At 40.5% G+C, this 24,538-nt stretch overlaps 2 protein-coding genes across 8 annotated transcripts in view; one reads left to right on the forward strand and one right to left on the reverse strand.

Annotated features, from left to right (window-relative positions):
- Positions 1-323: 323 nt before the first annotated feature.
- GPR65 (G protein-coupled receptor 65) lies at positions 324-13,156 on the reverse strand. The gene is made up of 2 exons (XM_082383732.1): positions 9,043-13,156; positions 324-2,009 (listed from the first exon to the last, which is right to left on the reverse strand). The coding sequence occupies exon 2, from the start codon at positions 1,547-1,549 to the stop codon at positions 524-526; it is 1,026 nt and encodes a 341-aa protein (XP_082239858.1). The 5' UTR covers positions 1,550-2,009; positions 9,043-13,156; the 3' UTR covers positions 324-523.
- Positions 13,157-13,237: 81 nt separating this feature from the next.
- The window catches only part of GALC (galactosylceramidase), a 105,309-nt gene continuing 94,008 nt past the window's right edge, over positions 13,238-24,538 (forward strand). For 4 of the 7 annotated variants that reach the window (XR_014242221.1, XR_014242222.1, XR_014242223.1 and 1 more), the window contains exon 1: positions 13,241-22,486. Coding sequence is in view for 1 of the 7 variants with exons in the window: in XM_082383674.1 (XP_082239800.1) it covers positions 22,292-22,486 (195 nt within the window). In the remaining 6 variants the exon portion in view is untranslated. Of the gene's footprint in view, positions 22,487-22,554; positions 22,723-24,538 lie in introns of those variants that run through there. The other 3 variants (XR_014242220.1, XR_014242224.1, XR_014242225.1) reach the window with 3 other exon arrangements.

A 24,538-nucleotide genomic window follows, 5' to 3' on the forward strand; every position in this document is an offset into this window, starting at 1 on the left:
AACTGATATAAGCTTCAAAAGGCTTATGAGATCATTTCTGTTGTAACCCCAGTACTTACCACAAAACCTAGCACAGAGAGTGGGCTCAATAAATGTTTGTTAACTAATGAGAAGATTAGAAGCAGTATTTAGTAGTTGGTGTTGTTGGCTGGGAGAAATGATAGCCTGAGATCCATAGAAAGAGTGAGAAAAATCACAACAACCAGACACAAAGCTCACCAATTTAAAAACACACAGTCCCGTACATCTTACTAACCGCTGAGAGATTAGAGCACAGATACAAAAGCAACTGCCATTCTACAGTGATGATCCTGAGTCATTAGGAAAATATTCAACTTTGTTTAATTCTTGTTTAATAAAAGTCAGGGAGCTATAGAACGCACGTCTAAAATATTTCCATCGGAGAGGATTAAAATAGTCCCTCAGTGGGAACCTTTAGTCCCCTCTCTTGCTGAGATTTCCTTTTGAAAATATAATCTTGATGGTTTAATATTGCATATCTTTAAAAAAATAGACCTTGGTTCTATTCCAGGATGTCTAATTCCACAGTATCTTTTGTAGACATAGAAAGTATGCTTTTTCCTCGTCTTTTTGATTTATTAAGCTTCTCGGTAAAGACTCTGAATACATTCCACATATCCGATCTTCCTGTTTCAGTTACAAAACAGTACAGAATTGGATCAGCAACACAATTTAAACTTGTTAATGCAACTGTGATTCTATAGATTTTATAACTCTGCTTCCCAGGCTTGTTATGGTCAAACATATGTTTATCTAAGTTCATATCATGCTCTAAAACGCTGCGAATCAGCAACATCACATGAAAGGGAGTAAAACACAAGATAAAAGTCAACGTGATACTAACAAGTAGTTTTATGATTCTCTTCTTTTCCCTGTTTTCTGTGGCTTGATTTTGCTGCACAGCTTTGTAGACTTTCTGGTTGCAAGCCATTATGATGACCAAAGGTATCATATAGCCTACACACGTCCTAGCAAAGTTAAACCTGATTTGCCATTTCTCCAGAGGATATTTGTCGTAGCATAAAGTAAAGTTAGACTTTGTGGCATCACAATATTCAACAGCTGTTTCGTCTTCCCACAAAAGGACAGCATTGAAGATGGTCTCCAATATCCAGATGAAAAGGCTCACCATGAACGCACATCTTCTTGACCTTAGAAAAGAAAACATCAAAGGGTAGACAACTGCTAAATACCGATCAATCGCAATGCAGGTGAGGAAAGCTGTGCTACTGTAAAAGTTCATGTACATGAAGAAGGCACTCCATTTGCACAGGGCAGGAGAGAATGTCCAGTTGTCTTTATTCCAAGTATAATCAATCCATAGAGGGAGAGTTAAGGCATACAGCAGATCCGATAAGGATAAACTGAAGAGATAAATGCCTAATTCATTTTCCTTCTTTGCTTGCAGAAAAGACACACATAGAGAACCAATGTTGGCTGGAATGCTGACTATTACCACAAAGATGTAAACAATTGGAAACAAATAGTGATCCAAGTCATGCTGTTCTTCAATACATGTGCTGTTCATTTTTTCTTTTTTAGGTGCTGATTTTATATTCGTTCTTAGACAGTAAGTAGCAAAATAAGTCTTGCCTCTTGGTAGTTTGTTTTCAACACCTAACTCTCTTTTACTAAGATTTCTTCAGTTTTCCTTTGCTTTCAAAAGTTCTGATTGATTCATCAATGGTCTTAAAGGATGAATGGAGATCAATTTTCACACAGATATCGATGGCTGGAAGTCAGGATCCAGCCTCCTGGCAGTTACTAAAGCGATCAGTCGATTTTAATGTGCAGAAGTCCATGTGCTTATTCTCACGGCCTGCTGATGAAGAACCCTGGAGGATTCGCCACATTATCCATCAGTTTTCATAGAATGCTGTCTTCAGTTTGGTTTTCTTCACGAAACTCAGAGGAGATTGGTGCAAACGTGACTATATAAGGCTTTATTTTCACAAAGGTTGACATCTCTTTTTAAAATGCCTTCGTTTCTGTAATGAAAGACAAACTAGAATAGTTTGGATGCTTAAAAGAGACATCATGATTTTTGAAACAATCTTATTTTATTTCATTTATTGAGGATATCAAAATGCGTTAAATTGCATACAATGAAGGTGTTTAAAAAGGGAAAATTGTCTAATTGACTTCAGTAAATGAAATCAGGCTGAGATATTTGACCTTTTTCAAATAAGGATTATCCAAGGGATGCTAGGTTAGAGAGAATTATGTTTCTCACTAGACACAATCTAAGCACACAAAACTAAAGTTAAAAGTCATTTTAGAAGCTAATTTTAAAAAAGATGGCGAATTCAATTATTTGTTTGTAATCAGTAAATGCATTTGAGTATATGGTAAACTGTATGATTATAGGACTTCAAATTTTTTATTTCATATGCAATCTATGTATAAGGCACTTATTTTCAAAATATGCTTATTAGCCAAGAAAAAGTTGTCACAAGAAGTTTGATAAAGTGAAGCACTTAAAAATGTAACAGCTTGCTGAAACTTTGTAAATAATTAGACAACACTACCTCATTTGTTTCTCCTTTGCTTTCTTTGTGGGCTAATTTACTTTAACTTTCTCGTACTCTTGTGAAAGAGAGGGCAGAATGTGCTCCATTCTGGGTAAAATCTTGTGATCATCAGTTTCTACATCTATACCTGATTGTTTACTAGGTTCGTTTTTTAAAAACGTCTGATGTACATTCATGCAGGAACAGAGAATCCATCCTTCTCTCCATATTGGAATAGAAAAATACTATCTTTATTCCTCTGCTAGTGAGGCCTGTTGGTGCTTTGGATGATTTATTTGAGGGGAATCTTCACAGAAAGCTTTGTAGAGTCACCATGTAGGGGAAGGAAGACATGTCCTCTTCCTGTGTGCTGTGAGGCCTACAGGACCTCAAAACTGCCCCCTTCCAAGTGTTGATAAGCCCTTAGCACAAAAGAGACCCGCCACCACAAGGCACCAGTATTCTGCTGGGAGATTAAACCATATCCAGAGCCCACAGGATATGTCATTCTTAACACAAAATGGAGAACTAAAATTCCTGAAATCACCTAGTTTTTCCACACCTAAAAATATGAATAAACAGCCTTTTATTTTTATTTTTTTAATTTTTATTGGAATATAGTTGATTTACAAATGTTGTGTTAGTTTCAGGTGTACAGCAAAGTGAATCAGTTATACGCATACATATAGCCACTCTTTTTTTTTTTTAAGATTCTTTTCCCATATAGGCCATTACAAAGTATTGAGTAGAGTTCCCTGTGCTATACGGCAGGTTTTTATTAGTTATCTATTTTATATATAGTAGTGTTTATATGCCAATCCCAATCTCCCAATTTATCCCTTCCCCTCTTAAACAGCCTTTAAATAAATAGGGAAACCTTCCAGAGTGGAAAAAATGGAAGCAGGAGCTAAGATCAGAGAGGTAAGTGAGCAGTAAAGCTCTGGGTACCCTAAGGCATACGTGGATCTGGAGGAACTAACTAGAGCTTTGACTGCAGAGAACCAGTGACAGAGCATGGGCCAGTGATAAAGCATGGGCCAGTGACAGAGCATGAGCCAGTGGCAGAGCATGGGCCAGTGACAGAGCATGGATCAGTGGCAGGGCATGGGCCAGTGACAGAGCATGGGCCAGTGGCAGAGCATGGGCCAGTGGCAGAGCATGGGCCGGTGATAGAGCATGGGCCCACACAGGTAGCAAGGGGTCCTCGACATCCCACTCATGCTGGGATCCAGGAGCCTCAGCCATCAAAATAAACAAAATAAAATAACAAACTTTACAGATATTTGCAGACAGACAGCAGGGAAAGTTGGCAAGTTCCCTGTCTTAGCTTTGTTTCTGTGAGGAGCTATCACAAAAAAAAACAATCCCTGAGTACTCATGGCCTCTGGCTGTCCTCACTTGGGAATGGGGTCTGAGTCTATACTATTAATCCGGTTCCATAAACTTCAGGCCAATAGTGAATTAATATTGGATCTATGCGCTCAACTTCACTAGTCGTCAGAAATCTACGAACTAAAACCACAGAGAGATACAACTACACACCCACCAGAATAAACGAAATGAAAAAGACAGCAAATACCAAGTCTTAGTGAGGAGGTAGAGCACCTGGAACTCTCATATACTGTTGGCTAGAAAACTGTTTGGCTCTTATGCAAATCATGTGGTTCAGCAACTCTACTTCTAGGTATATGCTCAACAGGAATACATGCATGTGGTTCCCAAAAGACGTATGGTAGAATTAGAATGTTCACAGTAGCACTATTTGTAATATTCCCCAACTGGAATGCCTATTAGCATTAAGAGAGGTAAATAGATTGTGGTATATTAACACAATTAAAATCTATACACTAATGAAAATGAACAAATTATTGTTACATGCAATAACATGGTTGAGGCTCAGAAACAATGCAGAGGGATAGAAAAAGGCAGGCAGAAAGGGTACATATTATTTGATTAAGAACCAGGTAGTGTTAATCTATGCTGTCAGAAATCAGGGTAGCAATCCATTTACTGAGGGCTTTCTGTGTGCTGGACTCCATGTAAAATGGCGTGCATATTTATTATAATTTATGTTTTACTGTAATTCTGTGCTGTTTATTACAATCTTATATTACAAAGAAGAATTGAGCCACATATTAGGCAATTAGCCCCATATTGCCTGTCTAATCTTGGTAGAACTTGGCTGCAATCCTAGGTTTAACTCTAAAGCCTCTTGACTCAACTATTTTGTCTTCTGCCTTTTACATAAAAATACCTTAGACGTCTGAGGTATTTTTGCAACAGCACAGACTGGCTTTGTTGAAAAGGAAGAGAATATTTTCTACTTTCCACCTAAATAGTAGCACTGATGGATTAGTACAGGTCTTTCAACTATAATAGCTCTTCTAATTAAAGAAAATGACGTGAATGAAAATTTCTGCAAACTAGATATAAAATAATCAACCCTACATTTTCTAAAAGACGTCACTTTTATGTTCTCTATTAAACTGCGTGGACTCTAAATAAACTTGTGAAAATCATAACCTTACATCATGTCTCACACTCTGACAATGTGTCCTTATGTTTCCGTATATCTGTCAACACATTTTCTTTGGAAGGTTAAACATGTTCCTTTTCAGTAATTTATATAATGGATAAGGCAACAATTTTATTTAGGCTTTTATTTTTCCTGTACTTGATTTTAGAAACAGATGGCTAAAAAGGAGCAAATATCCTGCTACCACGGGTGGCGGGGGGCGGGGAGGAGAAGATCTCCCAGTTTTTTGAGTCAGGAGGCTGAATTTTGAAGGGTCTATTGTTTAGATCAGGAAACATCTGTGAATTGTTTTAAAGCCGAAATTAATTATCTTTCACCACTCACAATGTGGTAATGAAAAAAATGTAAATAAGACCAATTGGAAGTGGGAAGAACCATCATGCATTCCCTTTCTTCTCAACAAAGCCCACCTACATTGTTGCAAACAACCATGTAGAATGTCATATTAAACATTTAGTTGTTATAAAAAAACAGAGAAAGAGGAGTCAGGTGGCTGTTATCTTTTGGGGGTGTGTGGGTGGGTGAGTGATGACAGGAAGAGGGCACCAGGAGGACTTCTGAGAACTGGGTAACGTTTTGTTTCTTGATATGAGTGTTGATGCCATGAACAAGTTCAGTCTGTAAAAATGTATCATGCTGTACACTTAGGATATGTTCCTTTTTTCTGCATGCAGGTTATATTGCAATTAAGGTTAAAAAGTGAAATCAAAAGGCTATGTGAGATGAGATGTAAAGAATCTTGACAATTAACATCTGAATAACCTGCAGATAGAGCATATATGTCTTCCTAAGAAATGATATGATTTCACTTCTTTCCTGACATATAAAAAGTAATTTATAGAAACACAACAAAACAAACAATAAACAACTTAAATAATCTGAAAATAAATTCACCCACAATAAAAGTTTACCATATGAAAGAATAAGTATTCTAGGCACGTGGAGGAAGTAAATACAAATCATGCCTTGAGGAAAGCTCCCTCAACCCAGGCTTTAAAGAATTCTCACAGATCGCGTTCTAACAAATATGAGCTGATTAAAACACCCCAACCCTAAACACACTCGCTTTTAAAAATAGATGGATAAAAAGAACAAATATCCTGTTACCACACTAGAAGAAAACACACACATACACTTACACACATACATACAGAAATTAGCTGCTATGTGTGAGATTCAGCAAAAGCAAGAAAGAAGAGTACTAGATCCACAAAAGCTTTAGAGATAAAATTAATAGATATATAACACAAAACAAGTACGTTTAATACATTTAAAGAAATAAAAGAAGGAATCTGAACACATGAGTAAGGATCAAGAGACTATAAAAGATGACTAGGCATACTTTTTAAAAGGTTGAAATAGACCTTTCAGAAATAAAAAATACAATAATTTAAAATTAAAAATTAACACAGGGGGCTTCCCTGGTGGCGCAGTGGTTGAGAATCTGCCTGCCAATGCAGGGGACACGGGTTCAAGCCCTGGTCTGGGAAGATCCCACATGCCACGGAGCAACTGGGCCCGTGAGCCACAACTACTGAGCCTGCGCGTCTGGAGCCTGTGCTCCGCAACAAGAGAGGCCGCGACGGTGAGAGGCCCGCGCACTGCGATGAAGAGTGGTCCCCACTTGCCGCAACTATAGAAAGCCCTCGCACAGAAACGAAGACTCAACACAGTCATAAATAAATAAATAAATAAATAAATAAATAAATAAATAAAAGAACATGAATTTCTTTAAAAAAAAAAAAAATTAACACAGGGGCTCACCAACTGCCTAGCTCCAGCTGAGGAGAAAATTAGTATATTGTAAGATAGAGCTAAAGAAATAACACAAAATTGTCAGAGTGTTAAAGAGATGGGAAAATACCACAGAGACATGGAGGATAAAGTGAAAAGGTCAGCATATGTATAATTGAAGTTCATAAGGACAGAAGAGAGAAAGTAAGGGAGAGGCGATATTAGAAAAGATGCTGACTGAGAGATGGCATCCTCAGACTTATGAAGCTCAGCAAACCCCAAATAAGATTAGAAACAAACAAACAGAGATGGAAATCTATACTTAGTCACATTGCAATCAAGCTGCAGATCACCAAAGACCAAGGAACAAAAGAGCCAGAGAGAAAAAATGGACTACCTACAAAGGATGAAATTTCGACCGACAAAGACATTTTCAACAATGATAACATAAACCAGAAGACAGTGGATTGATACTTGCAAATTGTTATGAAAATATATGTCATCCTATAATTGTATACCCAACAGAACTAAATTTCAAAATGAGAGCACAAATAAGGATATTTTAAGATAAACTACCACTGAGAACATTGACCCCCAAAATCCTCATTAAAGAGACTTCTAAAGAACGTAAGCGAAGAAGGAAAATGACACTCAAAAAATGTCTGAGATGCACAAAATGGAAAAAGCTATAGAGGGTGGAACTCTGATGGTTACGCAACATCACGTCTATCACTAGACTCATGCGTCTGGGGAAGAACACTTAAACCATGAAAATATTCTTCCTTAGAAGGAGGACTGGGAGAGCTGGGTGATGAGCAGGAAGGTGCCCCTTCCTGCTTTGTCCATGTTACTCCACAAATACTCATCTTAAAAAAAAAAAAGATAAGAAGGGTCAAATGGAAAAATAGTTTTGAGAGGACTTACAAAATTCTCAGTGGAATAAATTTCTTTCTCTGTAGAAATATTTCCTGCCTTAACTAAAACAACCATAAGACTGAATGGTTTAATGAAGCAGATACTGGGTGTCTTCTGGGTTGGGCAACAGAGGCAGTGTTTCTGGAGGCTTGTGGTTACATGTGTGACTCCAGGGCTCTGGAGACTCAAAGGCTCTCAGCAGCTCTTGGGGGATTTGTGACCATATGTGTTCCTTCACCTCTGTAAGTTTCAATTTTCACAGGTGTTAGATAGCAACCATTTCATAGAATTCTTGTGAGGATGAAATAACACATGAAGCTCAGTACCTAGCACATGGTAAGCCTTCATGACATGTTAACTGATATTGTTCTAATGACAACACTGGTAGTCTGTGTTGTCCCTTACATTTCCTGAAAGCAGATCATGTTTGGCCATCTAGCCAGAGCATAGCAGAGAAACCACAGGCACTCAGAATATAATTTATATAATAACATTTCACATATGATACCAAACGCTGCAGAGGAGAGCTGTTAAATTAATTTGTGTGAATCTGAGATTTTAACAGAATACATAATTCTTATTATTCATACATCTTTTCAGATATTACTTTGATCGCTTTAATCATATTTTGAGAAAACTGTTTTTAGATCCAGTGCTGAGAAATTTGGATAAGTTTTTAATTCTGATTTTAATTTTTACCTGATGCCCAAAGAAGATAATCCACAGCTCCTAAAACAGTACCAACCATTGACGACAATGATCAGAAGATAAAATGTTATAGGAAACATTTGCCTTCATTTATCAGTTGAATAGCTACTTATTAAGACTCTACTGTGTGTCAATGTGATAGTCATCTATTAAGAATTATTAATTAATTAATACATACTAGAAATATTATTAATTAATACTGGAAATATTATTTTCAAATTTCACATAGTTTCTGATGGTATAAAAACATATCACTAGACCTTTATACTGATGAGGAAGTGGTGCTAGATAGCTCTACAGCCAGGAGTTGGTACATTTCTTCCCAAACCACTTAATTTTCATTTTGCCAATATACTGTTTCCTGTAGGGGAAATGGAGCATAAACATTCTTCTTTTATATTTTGATAGTGTTACCTATTTCTAAATGTAAATTTTGACATCCTTTACTACTGCTCAAAGTAGAGAAACCATGTGTCATCCTCATTTCTCCCTGTCTTATAATACTTTGCATGACCACATTTATAGAGCCCATACTAGAAAAAATGTTGCAAATATTACTGACAATCATTCAAAAGTATGTTATCTACTTAAAGTCTTATTTTTTAATCTTACACTTACCCATGTTTCTTGGGATGATGATTTTCTTGACCGAGGAGCCAGATAAATCTGCTTGCACCCAGAAGAGAAACCAACATTATTGAGGGGACAGGAAATTGCACTCATATTTCGTCACAAACCAATGAGGAAGCAGCATCTTAATGAGAAGCTTGTACATTATCCAAATTTGAGCAACAGAAGTCTCCTAAGTATTTTAAAAGATGTTTTATGTATTATTTACTGTAGTATAATTTTTATTACTCACTCTTCTCTTTGCATCTTAATTACAATTATATACTGATACTATATGTGCTTTATTTGATAGAATATGTACTAGAATCTCATTCATTCATTCACTCCCTCCCTCACTCATTTATCTGTCAACACATATATCTATCCTCCTCTCCTAAGAGACCACTGTGCTGGGAGATATATAGGACCTGGCCCTAACCCATAAGGAGCTTATCACTTAGTGAAGGAGAAAGCACTAATAACCACAATGCGATGGTAAAAATGGATAAATACTCCAAGAGAGGTACAAAAAGATAGGATGAGTCGTTGGATGTGTGGAATAGGAAAGGATGTTGTAGATGGAATCAGGGTGATCAACATCCTGGGAGAAAAACAACAGGGAGAGAATGCAGATGTGTGTATAAAGAGCATGTGCATTGCTTAATGGCATGATGGTGGCGTCAAGGTAGCCAACTAGGTAAAAGTTTTTTATTTTTGTTTTTGTTTTTTTTAAAAGGGATTATATATTAGCTCTATAGTATTTTATTGTAGGACCATTTTCTCCTTTGATTTTCCTCTTGGAAGAGAAGATTCCATCAGAAATTGCTAAACCGTGCTAAAGCCACTTGAACTAACTGGCTTAGGCAAATCAATAATTTTATGAGACTTGAACATTTATTTGAGAAAGACATGGGATGTTACAATGAAAATTCACTTAGTATAGTGACGCTTTGACAGTTGTTGCCAAATCTGTAAGTGATTTAATGTGAAGTGAAATTAGCTCCTGGAAATTTTGAGATATAAAAAAGCCAGAGACATCACTTTTGAACCTTGCCTTAATAAACTTTTATTACACATGAAGGGGAAATTTTTACTTTATAAGGACATAATTAATTTGGGATGGCAAAATTTAACTTCATTTTTAAAACTGTAATCATGACAATTTGAGCCCGCCTTTGTAAAAGGACATTAGAAGTTCCTGTTGGTAGGGTTTTTAAAATTTCTCCCCAGAACTGGAAAAGATGATCTCATGATATAACCAAGACTTTTAACCTTGAGGTTATTCAGGATGTAACGAGTGTAATGGGTTTCCTATACTTCCTTTGTAGGTCTTTTATTGAAAGTGATAAATGTAATCATTTAGATTTATAAAGTACATTTGCAAAGTAATTTAGCATATAGGAACTTAAAAATTCAGTATGCTTTCTATTTTTACTGAAATAATAAAAAATTTAAGTACAATGTAGAAAATTAATAGTAAGACAAGCCTTAAAAAAAAAATGAAAGCAATGATTTCAGTTTACTCGTCACTCTAATCCAAAATTCTCATTTTTGTTTGGTTTTGCACATCCACTCATCTGTGGCTTCTATACATGGGTGTCTCATGACACTCACAATTTCTTATTTTACCTAAATAGACTATACTTCTGCTTTTAGGGAAATGGCATCTTAATATCCACATCAGATTTTTATGTATTTTGCTCTTCAAAAGAAAAAAAGGATGTTGTTAAAAAACCCAGGAAACGCAAACTTTCACTTCTGATTAATTAGCAGAAAAATTGTGGCTACCCTATGCTGAAACTTTGTCAGTTCCACATAATAAGACACTTAAGAACCTTTAATAACTCTGCTTCTTATTTAGTCCAGAATATTTGACAATACTGTATTTTCAACCACAGAGCCAGCTGATGAAGAGATGGAAATTTCAGAGCGTTGAGTCTCTGACATTTAAACAACTCCAAGGTGAGAAAAAGCCAACTAGCAGCATTCAGAATACTACCTTGAGGGGTTTGGTGTTCCTGGCATGTCGGTATCTGGTTTTCTGAGGCCACAGAATGGACCCCCAACACTGGCCCGTGGCAGGGCACTTGGGCTGCCCATGGGGAAAAGGGGAAGTGAATGTGGTCCTGCTCGGCTCCAACTTCTCCGTGGGGCAGACAGTGGAAGAACCTAATCTGCTGACGAAGGGTCCTTTGCATCAAAAGTTTCCACTTGCTGCAATTTCACTAGTTAAAGCAGTGACTAAACATGGCAGGGGACATTCTGAAATACTGATTTATTTCCCCAGCCTTACTTCCTTTTACCCCATCCCTATTCCCCCACACACTCGATTAGCCATTTTGCATTTATTGCCTCAAGAGAAGGAATTCTTGGCAGAAAAATGTGGGGTTGGGAGGAGAAGACAATCCTAGGCTTAGAGTTTCAAAAGATTCATGCAACTCAGGAGAATGAAAAAGACTGAGGTGCAGACAATCTGCTTGGAAGAATATCTGTTGAGCTAAAGCAAAGCTTCCGGCCCCCAAGAACAGATAAAAGGTTTTGCCTGCTGGCGGGGCTGGGGCTTAGGGTTGTGAGAAAGGAAGTCACGAGAGTTCAGATGTGGTGGCCTGACACAGGGACACTGCATCCTGAATGCCTGTACCCTCTCCCTGCAATTCCTGAGGTGGGGGTGGGGTGACAGTCACTCTGATGAACTGCATGATGTGGGGAGGAGGGTGATCTCGTCTCTCATGTCCAGGGTGAAGTCCAGATAGGAGGCTGTCTCCGGACTACACGTGTGAGAGGCCTGAGACAGCCTTACCACATTCCCCTGTGCCCAGCACAGTGCTGGTCAGGGCACATGAGGGGCGCACAGAAGTGATGCAAGGCCTCAGCCCACCTCATGGCGCTTCCAATGGCCCAGTGTGTCACAGAAGAAGCCTTGTCCCCGTTGATGGGGGACAACCCAGGTGAGTCCTGCATGGGCTAACTACTGAGGACCAGAAGGGAATGAGGACATCTCACGAGAGGCCAGCATGCACAGAGGGCAGCCTTGAGAATTGGGGGTTGAGCTAAACCTCTCCAGCCTTAGCTACATACAAACTCCCTGAATCCTAGATGGTGTTATGGGCTGACTTGCATCCCCTTACCTCTCTGCCAAAATCCATATGTTGAGGTCTTAATCCCTGGTACCTCATAATGTGACTGTACTTGGAGTTAGGCTCTTCAAAAAGATGATTAAGTTAAAATAAAACTGTTAGCATGGGTCCTGATGCAATCTGATCGGTGGTGTCCTTATAAGAAGAGGAGATTTGGACCCACAAAGAGACACCAGGGATGCGCATGCACAGAGGAAAGACCAGGTGAGGACAGAGAGAGTAGGTAGACATCTGCACGCCAAGGAGAGAGACCTCAGAAGAAACCAACCCTACTGACACCTTGGTTTTGGACTTCCAGCCTCTAGAACTGTGAGAAAATAAATTTCTGTTGGTTACACCACCCAGTCTGTGGTGTTTTGTAATGGCAGCCCTAGCAAAGTACACACAGGCAGAATCCAGAGGAAGAAGAGGTAGGATCCTGAATTGACTGTGATTAAGTGCCCACCAGTTTGGTAGAATGGGGTATTGAAATGGAATTTTAGTTGAGTTACAGAAAGATAAAGAATATTTTATTTCTTGCATCTCTGATTATGGCCTGAGATTGGAATCCACTTCATGTGTTTGACCTAAAAGGTGTAATTCAGCAAATATTTATTAAGCCTTTGAATAGGACTACTGAGCAAAAATATTTTTCTCATTACTTGTCAAGGGGCCTAAAATGTAACGATTAGGTGACTTTTATTTTGGGGGGGTCTTGAAACTTTTACCAGCAAGCTTCCTTTCTAAAGATGTAAATATATTCCTTGTGTTGGGGGGGGTGGAATATTAAGTTGTCAGATAAGACCTTACTTGGCTTCTACATCATGGCAAAGCTCCCTGAGATCCATTTACATCAATGGTTCTCCAAGTGTGCTTCTTGGATTAGCAGCGTCAATGTCACCTCTGAACATTTGAGAATTAAAGTTCTCAGTCTCACCCCAGGCCCAGGGAATCAGAAGCTCTGGGGCTGGAGTTCAGTGATGTGCGTTATAAAAAGCACTCCAAGTAGTTTTGATGCTCCAAAAAATTTTTTTTTTTAAGGAACAAAGTTATTTTTTACAATAAATTTATTTATTTATTTATTTATTTATTTATTTATGGCTGTGTTGGGTCTTCGCTGCTGCGTGAGGGCTTCCTCTAGTTGAGGCGAGCAGGGGCTACTCTTTGTTGCGGTGCGCAGGCTTCTCATTGCGGTGGTTTCTCTTGTTGCGGAGCACAGGCTCTAGGCGTGCGGGCTTCAGTAGTTGTGCCACGTGGGCTCAGATGCCCCAAAGTTTGAGAACAACTGGTGTACAGGATGGTTGCCTGGGTAAGAGACTGGGGAGGTGGGTGGTAGAGAGGCAGGGAGAACAGAACCTCTAAAAAGGGAAGAGTATGGAAACACTTTATGTTCAAATTCTTGCTTGGTTTTGGTACTTTAACCCTGTCAGAAAGGAAGAAATTTTTCTCTACCCTTCTATGTTCCTCTGGCTGGTCCAAGAATGAAATTGACATGAGACAGATTAACAGGAGAAAATAAAACAAAAATTTAATAGCATGTATGCATGGGAGAGGCCCAGGAAAACTGAGTAACTCACTAAAATGGCTGAAATCCTCACCTTAAGTATTATCTTCAGTTAAAGACAAAAGAGGATGTTGGGGGTAGTTGTTCAGGACTGCAAAAGGGAGGAAGGCAATTCATGTGGAGATGGAAAAGCAAATGTTTGGTAAACAAATGTTTGCTGGGTCGTGCAGAGACAATGGGGCACAGAGAGGACTCTGATCTCTAGGCTCTGCTGAGTTTCCCCCATCACACTTAGTCCGTATTTGCAGATATCTCTGGTGATAGCTCTAATCTGGGAACAGGCCCTTTATCCAAATTCCCTTAGACAGTTAAGGGGGGAGGTAGCAAGAAAAACTTCCCAAGTCTTCTGTTTCTTAAAAATAGTCAGTCTAAATCAATCCTCATACCAAAGAGACACATTTTGGGGTGGCAGATTTTGTTCCCCTACAGCCCTATTATCCCTTCATCAGTATTTAAATTCCATTCAGCATCATTGTACCATTAGTTCACTTGGCTCTGTCCTTTTCAAAAAAGTTGAGCTAATACAGCCTCTCATTTCAGACTTGTAAATGATTTTAACTTAAAGCTTAAGTCAGAACGTAAGTATAGTAACAGTTAAAATGGAGATATGTTATCAAACTAAGGACTAGAGTCTTTAATATCTTAAATACCTTTTCAGAAGATCTAATATGTATTTCATGATGTCTGTAAATTACATAAATGCCTTTTAATGCCTTTGTTATACTCATTTATTGAAATAACCAAATTTAAGAAGATTAACTCCAAATAGTTTCCTCTGATGTACTGCGGATGTGCAGACTGCTGATTAGCTTAATTTTTAAAGTCAGGATAATAAGTGTAAGTCCTTGTGGAATTATCTGTTGAGTTTGCTTATGGTAGAGATAACCAGCTAATCATTTAAGATTTAGGATCCAAAAAATATTTCATGAATTTAGGTTTAACCAAGACATGCACTAATATTTAAGGAGGTTCAATCCAAAGGATAGGGCAGAGAAGCAGAAATGATTGGCAAAAAATTGAGTCAACTGGGGCAGAGGGGCTAGGGACAGACAGGAGGGAGGATCTGAAGCCAGCTTAAGTGTTGTGGGTTCTACGGCATCTGGACTGGGGAAGGCAGGTTCTGTTACCCAAAGCTGTGGGTCATACCAGAATCCATAGAATGAGCAGAGCAGAGCAGAGATTATAGTGAAAATCCAAGAGTGATAGGAATACCTGTCATTTTACAGAAAATAATGCTAGAGTCTTTATTTTCCTTGGTGCTTTTTTAGAGGATGCTAAAGTATCTTTGCAAATGTGCAGTAATTGAGTAAATCCCTTATGTCATTTTATCGTACTCATTCTATGAATAAGCCCACAAAATATTAGTTACTGCAATATTTAATACTACATCATATGAGTGGTTTGCTGACATGCATCATGGGTAAGTGTTGTGATTTTAAAATATGTTCACAAATTCCTTGGCACTCCTCCTTTCAAGAGGTGGAGCCCTATTTCCCTCCCCTGGAGTGTCGGCTAGACTAAATGACTCATTCCTAGCAAATAAAGCAGAAATGATGGTGCACTATTTTGGAGACTACGTCAGAATAATCCTGTGAATTCCTCCTCCTGCTCTCTTTCTCTCTGCTCACTTGGTCTTGAGGGACGCCAGCTGCCCTGTCGTGAGAAAAGGTCCACGTGGTGGGGATCTGAGTGAGCCAACAGTACTGAGTAACCATCTTGGAAGTACATCTTCAAGCCTCCAGATAATTACAGCTCCTGCTAACATCCCTACCGTAACCTCACTAGGGATCCTGAGCTAGAACCACTCAGTGAAGGTGATCCTGAATTCCCGACCCACAGAAACTGAGAGATACTAAATATTTGTTGCTTTCAGCTACTGAACTTTGGATACTTTGTGACACAGGAACAGATAACAAATTCAGTATATATATTATTGAATTGATGTGAATGTTGGGACATGGAGACTGGGTGCCAGTAGTCCGATGTAGACATAAATTATGAACTTGGGATTAATTCAGGCAAGTGTCAGTATTCAAGAAATTTTCCCTTTTTATAACCAAAATACTCTGTTAACTCTCTGGGTTTATGGCATATACTTAACTCATTTTAAACAAAATTTCCTAATAATCATGGTTACTTATTGCTGATTAAAAGACTACTGTCTGAAAAAAAAAAGAAATTTTAATCCTATGGTTTAGACATGCAAGCAGTACAGACAGACAGTAGGCTTATAAGTCATCTCAGGCTGTCATGACAAAATACCATAGACTGGGAGGTTTCAACAGTAGAAGCCTTGATTTTCTCATACTTCTGGAGGCTGGAAGTCCAAGATCAAGGTATTTGCCATTCAGTTTCTGGTAGGGGATCTTTTCCTGTCTTGCAGACAGCCGTCTTCTCACTGTGTTCTCACATGGTGGAGGTGGTGGGGTAGAAGGGATGAAGTGAGAGAGAGAGGATGCGAGGGCAGGGGGAGGGGGGAGAGAGAGCCCGCAAGAGCGCACTCTGGTGTCTCTTCTTATAAGGACCCTAATCTTATTGTATCAGGGCCCCATCCTTATGATCTCATTTAACTTTAATCACCTCCTTATAGTTTCTATCTCCAAATCCAGTCACAATGGAGGTTAGGACTTCAACATATGAATTTTAGAGGGAAACAATTTAGCCAGTAATCAAAGTCTGAGATGGGGTGGGAAAGCAGGTTGTTGTCCAAATTATCCTCTCCTGAGGTTGGGGAGAAGTGCAGTGAGTGGGGGATGGAAACCAAACAGCATCTGAGGCTTCCTTGGGGTCAGAATGCAGGAGGGGGAGGTCTTTCATCCAAACTGTTGGTGTCAAAATCAATTAAGCAAAGTGAGAAGCCTGGGCTGCTGAAGTAGCCTGTGACTGGAGGGAGAGAGCCCAAAACAATACTGACAGTCAGAGTATGGAGACAGGAGTCGGAAATCTAGGGAGGAAGATCACAGCAGTGAATGTAGAACAAATACTGGTAGGTAATTCTTACAAATAGGCATGAATGCACATAGTGGGGTTATGTTTGCTGCAGGCTGGTGCCTGGGACGACTGGCCACTACTGTTCTGTTTCTCCCTGCAGGACACCTCTGACACCCAGTGTGTGTGGGTTTTCCTTCCAGCAACAACCAGTTCTCCAGTACTCCAGACACCAGCTAGATGTCCTCCAATTTAGTTCAATTCTGACACTAATTACCTGGAGTAAGCACCAGATTCCACAAGGTAAGAGCTCCGTCCCACAGGACTGTTTCCACTTCAGATGCCGGTCACAAGACCTCAGTCTCCAGTACTTCGGACCAACTGGCTGTAATCTGGGGGTTCCCACAACCCCCTCCTCAGGTTCAATAATTTGCCAGAATGGCTCTCGGAACTCAGGAAAGCATTTAACTGACATTTACCAGTTTGTTATAACTGAACCACTGTTAGATATTGTTACAAGCTGAGTTTTGTCCGCCTCAAATTCGTATGTTGAAGCTCTAACCCCAGTACCTCAGAATGTGACTGTATTTGGAGATAGGGCCTTTATAGATGTGATTAAGTTAAAATGAAATTGTTAGCATGGGCCCTAATCCAATCTGACTGGTATCCTTATAAGAAGAGGAAATTTGGATACACGAAGAGACACCAGGGATGCGCATGCACAGAGGGGAGACCGTGTGCGGATGCAGAGGGATGGTGGCCACCTGCATGCCAAGGAGAGAGACCTCAGAAAAAGCCCAAGTTCCCAACACCTTGATGCTGAATTTCAGAACTCTCAGAAAATAAATTTCTGTTGTTTAAACCACTGTTTTGTTGTACTTTGTTATGGCAGCCCCAGCAAAGAGTGGATATTCTTCAATCTCATCTTTAGCAGCCAGAGGCAAAAGTTTACTGTGTGCCTAACCCAGGGCCTGGCATACATGAGATCTGCTCAGTCCAACCCCGGCGCCACTGGCCACATGTGGCTATTGTGCACTTGACATGGGGCTAATCTGAATTGAGGTGTGCTATCTGTGTAAAACACACTCTAGATTTTTGAAACCTTCATATGAAAAAAACCCCACAAAATCTTTTATTAATATATTTTCATATTGATTACATATTTATCAATAATATTTTGGATATCTGGGGTTAAATAAAATGTATCATCAAAAATTAATCTCACCTTTTTTTAACTTTAATGTGGCTATTAGAAAATTTCAAATTATGTATGTGCTTTGCCTTACATATGTTGGACAGAATTGTACTAGATGTTTAAAAAAAATCTTTTGAGCCATGGGAACCTCTTGTACTCTTATTTTCTTCATGCCTAAGACTTGAAATTAGGTGGACTCTAGAATTCTTCCCCTGGTAGGAGTGCAGAAAGCGGTATTGACAACCCAAAGAAGAATAGACATATCACAGGTGAAACAGGAGGACAGCAAAACTTCCTGGAGTTCCTTTATTGGAACTAATCCACGCATTAACAATTACCAACAGTGACTTCCCTGCCGGTCCAGTGGTTAGGACTCCGCGCTTCCACTGCACTGGGTGTGGGTTCAATCCCTGGTGGGGGAACTAAGATCCCACATGCCGTGCAGTACGGCCAAAAGAAAAACAAAAAACCAAAAACAACAACAACAAAAAACCCCAAAAAACCAACAAATTACCAACAAAAGAACTACAGGTGGTGAAGGCAGTGTTTAAAGCGGGGTAAATGCAGACCCAGAGGCTGAGAATTCTTTGCGATGATCACATCTGGTCTTGATTATTACCTGGTGTTTCAGTCAGGGTTCTTAGCTGCAGACAACAGCACCATCTTTGGCTAACCTGAGCAAAAATGAAAGACTTAGAAAGATATCAAGATATGGCACAGAATTGCTGCTGAGGCTGCAGAACCCGTCTTGGGAAATGGGCTAGAGCCAAAGGACTAGAAAGACAGCCCAGGTCATCCTGCCTGAGCAATAGGTTAGGATGGCACTTCTCACCCTACTGCTCCTGGCACTTGAGGCCCATCTGATGGAGCCTCTATGCCACCACCTCCTCTGCACTCTGACACTGCTCCAGGGTGCTTTCTCAGCTGTCCATACATCTAATCACTCTTCCAAGATCAAAGTCACAGGTTTGGGGAACTGACTGAGGGAGCTGGGTCACTGGGGCTCTAGAGTCCATGCTGCTGGGGGTGAGAAGAGGGAGGATGTGGCGCCTTAACTCCTGAAAGAGGTGGAATCTGCCTCCCACCAAGACTCACATGAGGGGAATCAGCCACACGGGACATGGATTTGGATGAGTGTAGACAACAAAAAAAGAAAAAAAAATTCAGACCAGTACAAAGACAGGAAGAATCCTTTTCCTCAGGACTGTCTTAGTTTTGTGGAGAGCAATAAACTCAAGAGTTACACTATAGTTAACTGTATTCTATGTATGTTATTATTTATATAATAAATGCTTTTATAGCATGCAGTGTGATATATATATATATATATATATAAATATGGTGGTCATTCTTCTAAATGTTACATAAATATTAATTCTGCTAACCTTCATATCAACTTCTCTATCATCACCTCTATTTATGGATGGTTAAACTGAAGCCCAAATTAGTAAAGTAACTTGGCCAAAATCACACAGCTAGTGGGTGGTAGGAGAGATTTGAAGCTGTGTAGTCTGGGGCTCCAGGGCTGATGGTTTAACTACTATACCACACTTCTCCTTACTATAGCAATTTTTATCTGTAGTTATACTTAAGAAGATGTTTAGGAAGCAATATATAATTTATTCCATTATGTGGGTTCTGTCCTTTGAATCATCTTTACTGTCTTTATATATAAAGCCCTGAGGTTACAGAGAGAAGTCATTGAATAGGGGGTGATGTAATTAACAACTGCAATCAAGCAACTTACGTACAAGTTGAAAAGATCAGATAAATGACAGATGTTACAGGATAGTTCATGATAAGAAAATACTTCATACTTTTGGCCCCAGAGGACTCTTACTTTAAGAAATGTTTCCAACTTCTTTTATAAATAATTCTTTTTTCTTACCCCCTTATATGATTATTCAGTCATTTTCTAAAAATCAAACTTTTATTTTGTTGTGTCAAGATACTGAGTCCTATCCAGACCCCTGGTTATACAGGAATTTACTCATGTTTTCTAATAGAACTTGTAAAGTTTCATTTATTTACATTTAGAGTTTTATCCATTTGGCGGTTATACTTATGTGTGGTGTGAGGTATAGATGTAAAATTTGATCTTTTCCCAAATAGTTATCCAGTTGTCCCAATATCATGTTTTAAAAAGCCCATCCTTTTTCAGTGATTTAAGGCACCATCACCACAGTGATTTCTGTTTCTTTAAGTTCAACTTAACTAATATATATATATATTGAGTACCCACCATGGGTTGGACACTGCACTTAAGAAGTACAAAGAAGAAGAAGACTTGGCCTCTGGCCTTGAACTTGTGGCAGCCTAATTCAGACTTCTAAAAGTAAAGCCATTTCTTAAAGTGAGACAACAGACTTTATCAATAACGTTTCATTAAAAGGCAAGATCGCTCAATTTTCTCAAGACCATCTGATTTTGATCACATTTTTCACTTTAGAAAACTGAGAAATTTGCCGTGGCTGAAGTACAGCTATGATACTCAGAAACATTGCTTATTTAAGAGAAAAACTGTCCTTACTTTTTAAACTCATCTGACTTTTGAGAACTGTGAGATGCTTCTTTCCTACTGTCTGGTGTATTTCAGGGACCCTGAAACCACAGAAGCAAGGGAAGCCAAACACACAATCACTTGTCTGATAACGGCCGTTTCCCTTTATCTCACGTCTTGAGCACATCTGAGTGCTGTGCCCAGCAGTTCAAGGATGTCTCTTTCTCAGCTTGTATTTACTGCTTTTTTATTAGAAACTTTCTTGTCTAATGGTTTCCTTAGCATAGATTAGAAATTTGCAACAAGAGACATGTTCCCTGGTAAGGAATTACTTTGGTTATGAACTAATAGGAACTAGTGGTACATACTTACTGTTAAATATTCTGTTTCCTCTTTTACAAATATCACACATTGCACAAATATTTGTGGTGTGCCTTCCAAATACAAGGTGCAACAGTGTGCTACAGAATGACATATGCTGGGTTCTGGTTTCAACTTCCCAGTTTTGCTTGTATGGTATTTTTTCCTCTATTTTCTTCTAGTTACATGATTATGCAGCTGTTACATGCATATCCCAGATATAAAACCTCAGGGTTGGTAGGAAGCTTAGCATTTACTTGATTTATCAGCCACGTCTTGCATCCACTGGTGCTCCGCTCATGTTTAAAATTTTATTAGAACAGATGGATCAGAGTGAGTTCAGAGAAGGTAAATCTATGGAACTTGACTAGTTACTGACTTGAATCATAGAATGGTGATTGTAAGGAAGGTAGTTCAGATAAGTGCTGTATGGGGAAAAGAAGAAATGGAAGAAAACAAGTGGCCAATATACAGGGAACTATATAATTTATCATACAAGCTAGAACATTTTTGAGGGTGAAAGGGATACTATTAATAATTATGTTAGGACAATAGACACAAGCTGGGACTGTCCTTGGTAAATCATAATAGACCTATAGTAATTTAGGAAGATGGAAAGAGTAAGCATACTGTCCATTAAGAACCTAGAGATATCGTAAGGGCCTGACGAGTGTTTACGGGACTGCCCAGATAAATTTTTCCTCCTGGTATAATCGTAGTCTTGACACTTAAATTTACGTTTGCAGTTAAGGGGCAAAACAATCAGATCTGGGGATCAGAGATGCTTTCTCTGAAGCCTCTCAGTAGTCTCTTCAATTTGCTTCAATACCAAGGAAATCAGAAATCTCAGAACAATGCCGGATGTGGCAGGAATCCCAGGACAATTCACAACTTCCCTGCCAATTTAGGGTTATCTGCCTGGAACCATTTCAACTGGCAGCGGCAAGTACCTTATAAAGCAACCAGGATGAAGTTGTTACCAGGATGAAGTTGTTACCAGGATGAAGAACCATGTCAGCTAAGGCTTGCTAAGTGTGTAACGCATTCAGCTAAGATTTACTGCCTGTCTGTTGCCTTACTCGTATTTCATTTAATCATATGTCCCCATGCGGCTGCTCTTCTTGCTTCATCTTACGTAAGAGGAAACTCAGGCTCAGAAAGCTAAGTGACTCCACCAAGGTGACAGCTGCACGCGGACTAGGATAGAGACTGCAAGCCCGCTCCTCTTTCTCGTTCTGCCACGTACTGGCAGGTGGCAGAAGCGCCCGGAGATGTCCGGGGAGGTCCATAGTAGGCCATGCACTGCCCTGCTCCCTTGGCCTTGGACATCCACCTCCCCTTCGATAAAGTGCTCCGGTGGGTGAAGCCGAAGGAGAGGCAGCGAACGGATACACGCGAAGGCTGAACTCGGACCCTGAACTTGGGCCGACTAGGAAAGGCTCGCTCCGCCCTCCCTCAACACTACTGCGGCTGCGTCAGCGAGCTGCGGCCCACACTCAACATGGCGGCGGCGGCGCCGGCGGCCTCCTGCCCTTCTCCATCATGGCGGTAACCGGACCCGCCTCCGTGGGCGCCGGAGTCATGTGACCCACACAATGGCTGAGCGCCTACTCCAGGCTTCCCGGCAACGCCGAGTGAAAGCCATGACGGCCGCCGCGGGTTCGGCGGGCCAAGCCGCGGTGCCCCTGCTGCTGTGCGCGCTGCTGGCGCCCGGTGGCGCGTACGTGCTCGACGACTCCGACGGGCTGGGCCGGGAGTTCGACGGCATCGGAGCGGTCAGCGGCGGCGGGGTGAGCAGCGGGGAGGTGGGACGCGCGGGTGGCGTCAGGGGACCGCTCCGTCTCGCCCCACAAGCCCCCGCGGCGTAGCCCCAAGTTTCGACGCTCTCCCTTCGCGGCCCGGTTCCCGGCGGGCCCCCCTCGCCTGGCTGTCCAGACCCGCCGGCCGCGGGGCTGGAACCTGCGTTTGCTGGTTTAAAATGAACTTGTAGAGCCAGTTAGATTTAACAGATCCGGGCGTCCACCGAGTAAGTGACAGGTCTAGATAGTGACAAGGCTGGGGCCCAAACCCTTCCTTTCCCTGGGCAGCTGGGCCTGTGTGTGTGTGTGTGTGTGTGTAGGGGGGGGTCTCTTCGCCTTGGAGAGGGCACTCTGGGAGGGTCGCTCCAGAGACGGCCAGGGAGCCGAGGAGCATCCGTCTGCTGAAGAGGATGCCCCAGTCGGATGCTTTGGCTGTGCCTCTTCTTTTTTAGGGAGGGGGGTCGGGGAGTCCTGGACCAGTACTGCAGGATGCGGTTGGGCCCTTTCAAAGGGTCAAGTACCGGATAAGTTTTTGTTTGGAGGCACAGCAGGTATCTCAAGGCCTCTTTAGGAAGGTGAGAGGCTAGAAACTGTCTGGGACTTTTAATCTTTTTCTAATGATAGGCTACACCAGTACCAACTGATAGTTTAGGATTGTTTACTGTTGGAGGATTGTTTTCCCCTCGGATGGCAAAGGCCTAAGGGGGTGAGTTGCCCTCTGGAAGGGGCAATGCCTCATTGGTGGCTATTTATGTGTGTGAGGAGAGGGAAACGATGGGTCACCAGTCAAGATAGTGACTCACCACCGTTAAGATGCATAAGAATCACCTGGTCCGTTTGTTTAAATGCAGACTCTGGCCTCCCCGCCAGCTCCCATTCTGACTTTACAGTTCTGGAGTGGGGCCTGAGAATCTGCTTTTTAACAAATGCGCCAGTGGCTTCTCATACTAAATGTTGAGAGAACTATTTTCCTTATTCAAGGATCTCTGGAGCAAGCGGTTTCTTGTTTTTTAAATAAAATCTTAATTTAAAGATAGTTTTAGATTTTCAGAAAAGTTCCCAAGACAATACAGAGTTCTCATATACCCTGCAGCCAGTTTTCTCCTGTTACCAGCATCCCACATTAGTACGGGACATTTGTCCCAACCAATATTGATTACGTTAATGAAAGTCTGTACTTCCTTTCATATTTCCTTAGTTGTTACCTAATGCTCTTTTTCGGTTTCAGGATCCCATCCAGGATACTTATTGCATTTAATTGGCATGTCTCTTTAGTCTTTTCTAGGCTGTGTCACTTGGGATAAGTTCGTATTATCTGGGCATTCTAAAATACTTATGTTAAGGGAGACATGAGGGCCATTCCAGCTTAATGCAAAATTTGTGTGGGCACAGCTGGTAATTTCCTTAGTTCCCTAGTCATGCTGATGGGTGGCTCCTAGGCCTGGGAGCTGGCCACAGTAGCATGATTGTTCTTGGCTCCTAACAATTTACTTAGTCCTGTCTCATGCTCTTTGTAACCATTGTCTTGTCTTTGTTTTATCCCCTTGTGTTTATAGCTTTTGGGTCCATGGGGTTTATGGTGGCATATCTTTGGGTGAGAGGGATTTTCTTTTTTATACCCCAGATCATAGCTAGAACTGATTTTATTTGAAAATGGTAAGGCAGAACTCTTGAATGGGTTGAATGGGTTGTTTGTTGGGTTGAGTCAGATTGGTGCTTGTATCCTTAGATGCAATTCAGAACCAGCTTGAATGCTTGCTTGCTGGGTGGATGTTTTGGGCTGGTCTCAGCCTGTTGATAACCAGTGCTGTGGAGGGACTGGCCCTTGTGCTTCTTTTTTTTTTTTTTTTTTTTTTAACGTTTTTATTGGAGTATAACTGCTTTACAATGGTGTGTTAGTTTCTGCTTTATAACGAAGTGAATCAGTTATACATATACATATATCCCCATATCTCTTCCCTCTTGCGTCTCCCTCCCACCCTCCATCCCTATCCCACCCTTCTAGCTGGTCACAAAGCACCGAGCTGATCTCCCTGTGCTATG

The sequence above is a fragment of the Balaenoptera borealis genome (assembly GCF_965194805.1).
Source record: "Balaenoptera borealis genome assembly, chromosome: 3".
NCBI lineage: Eukaryota > Metazoa > Chordata > Mammalia > Artiodactyla > Balaenopteridae > Balaenoptera > Balaenoptera borealis.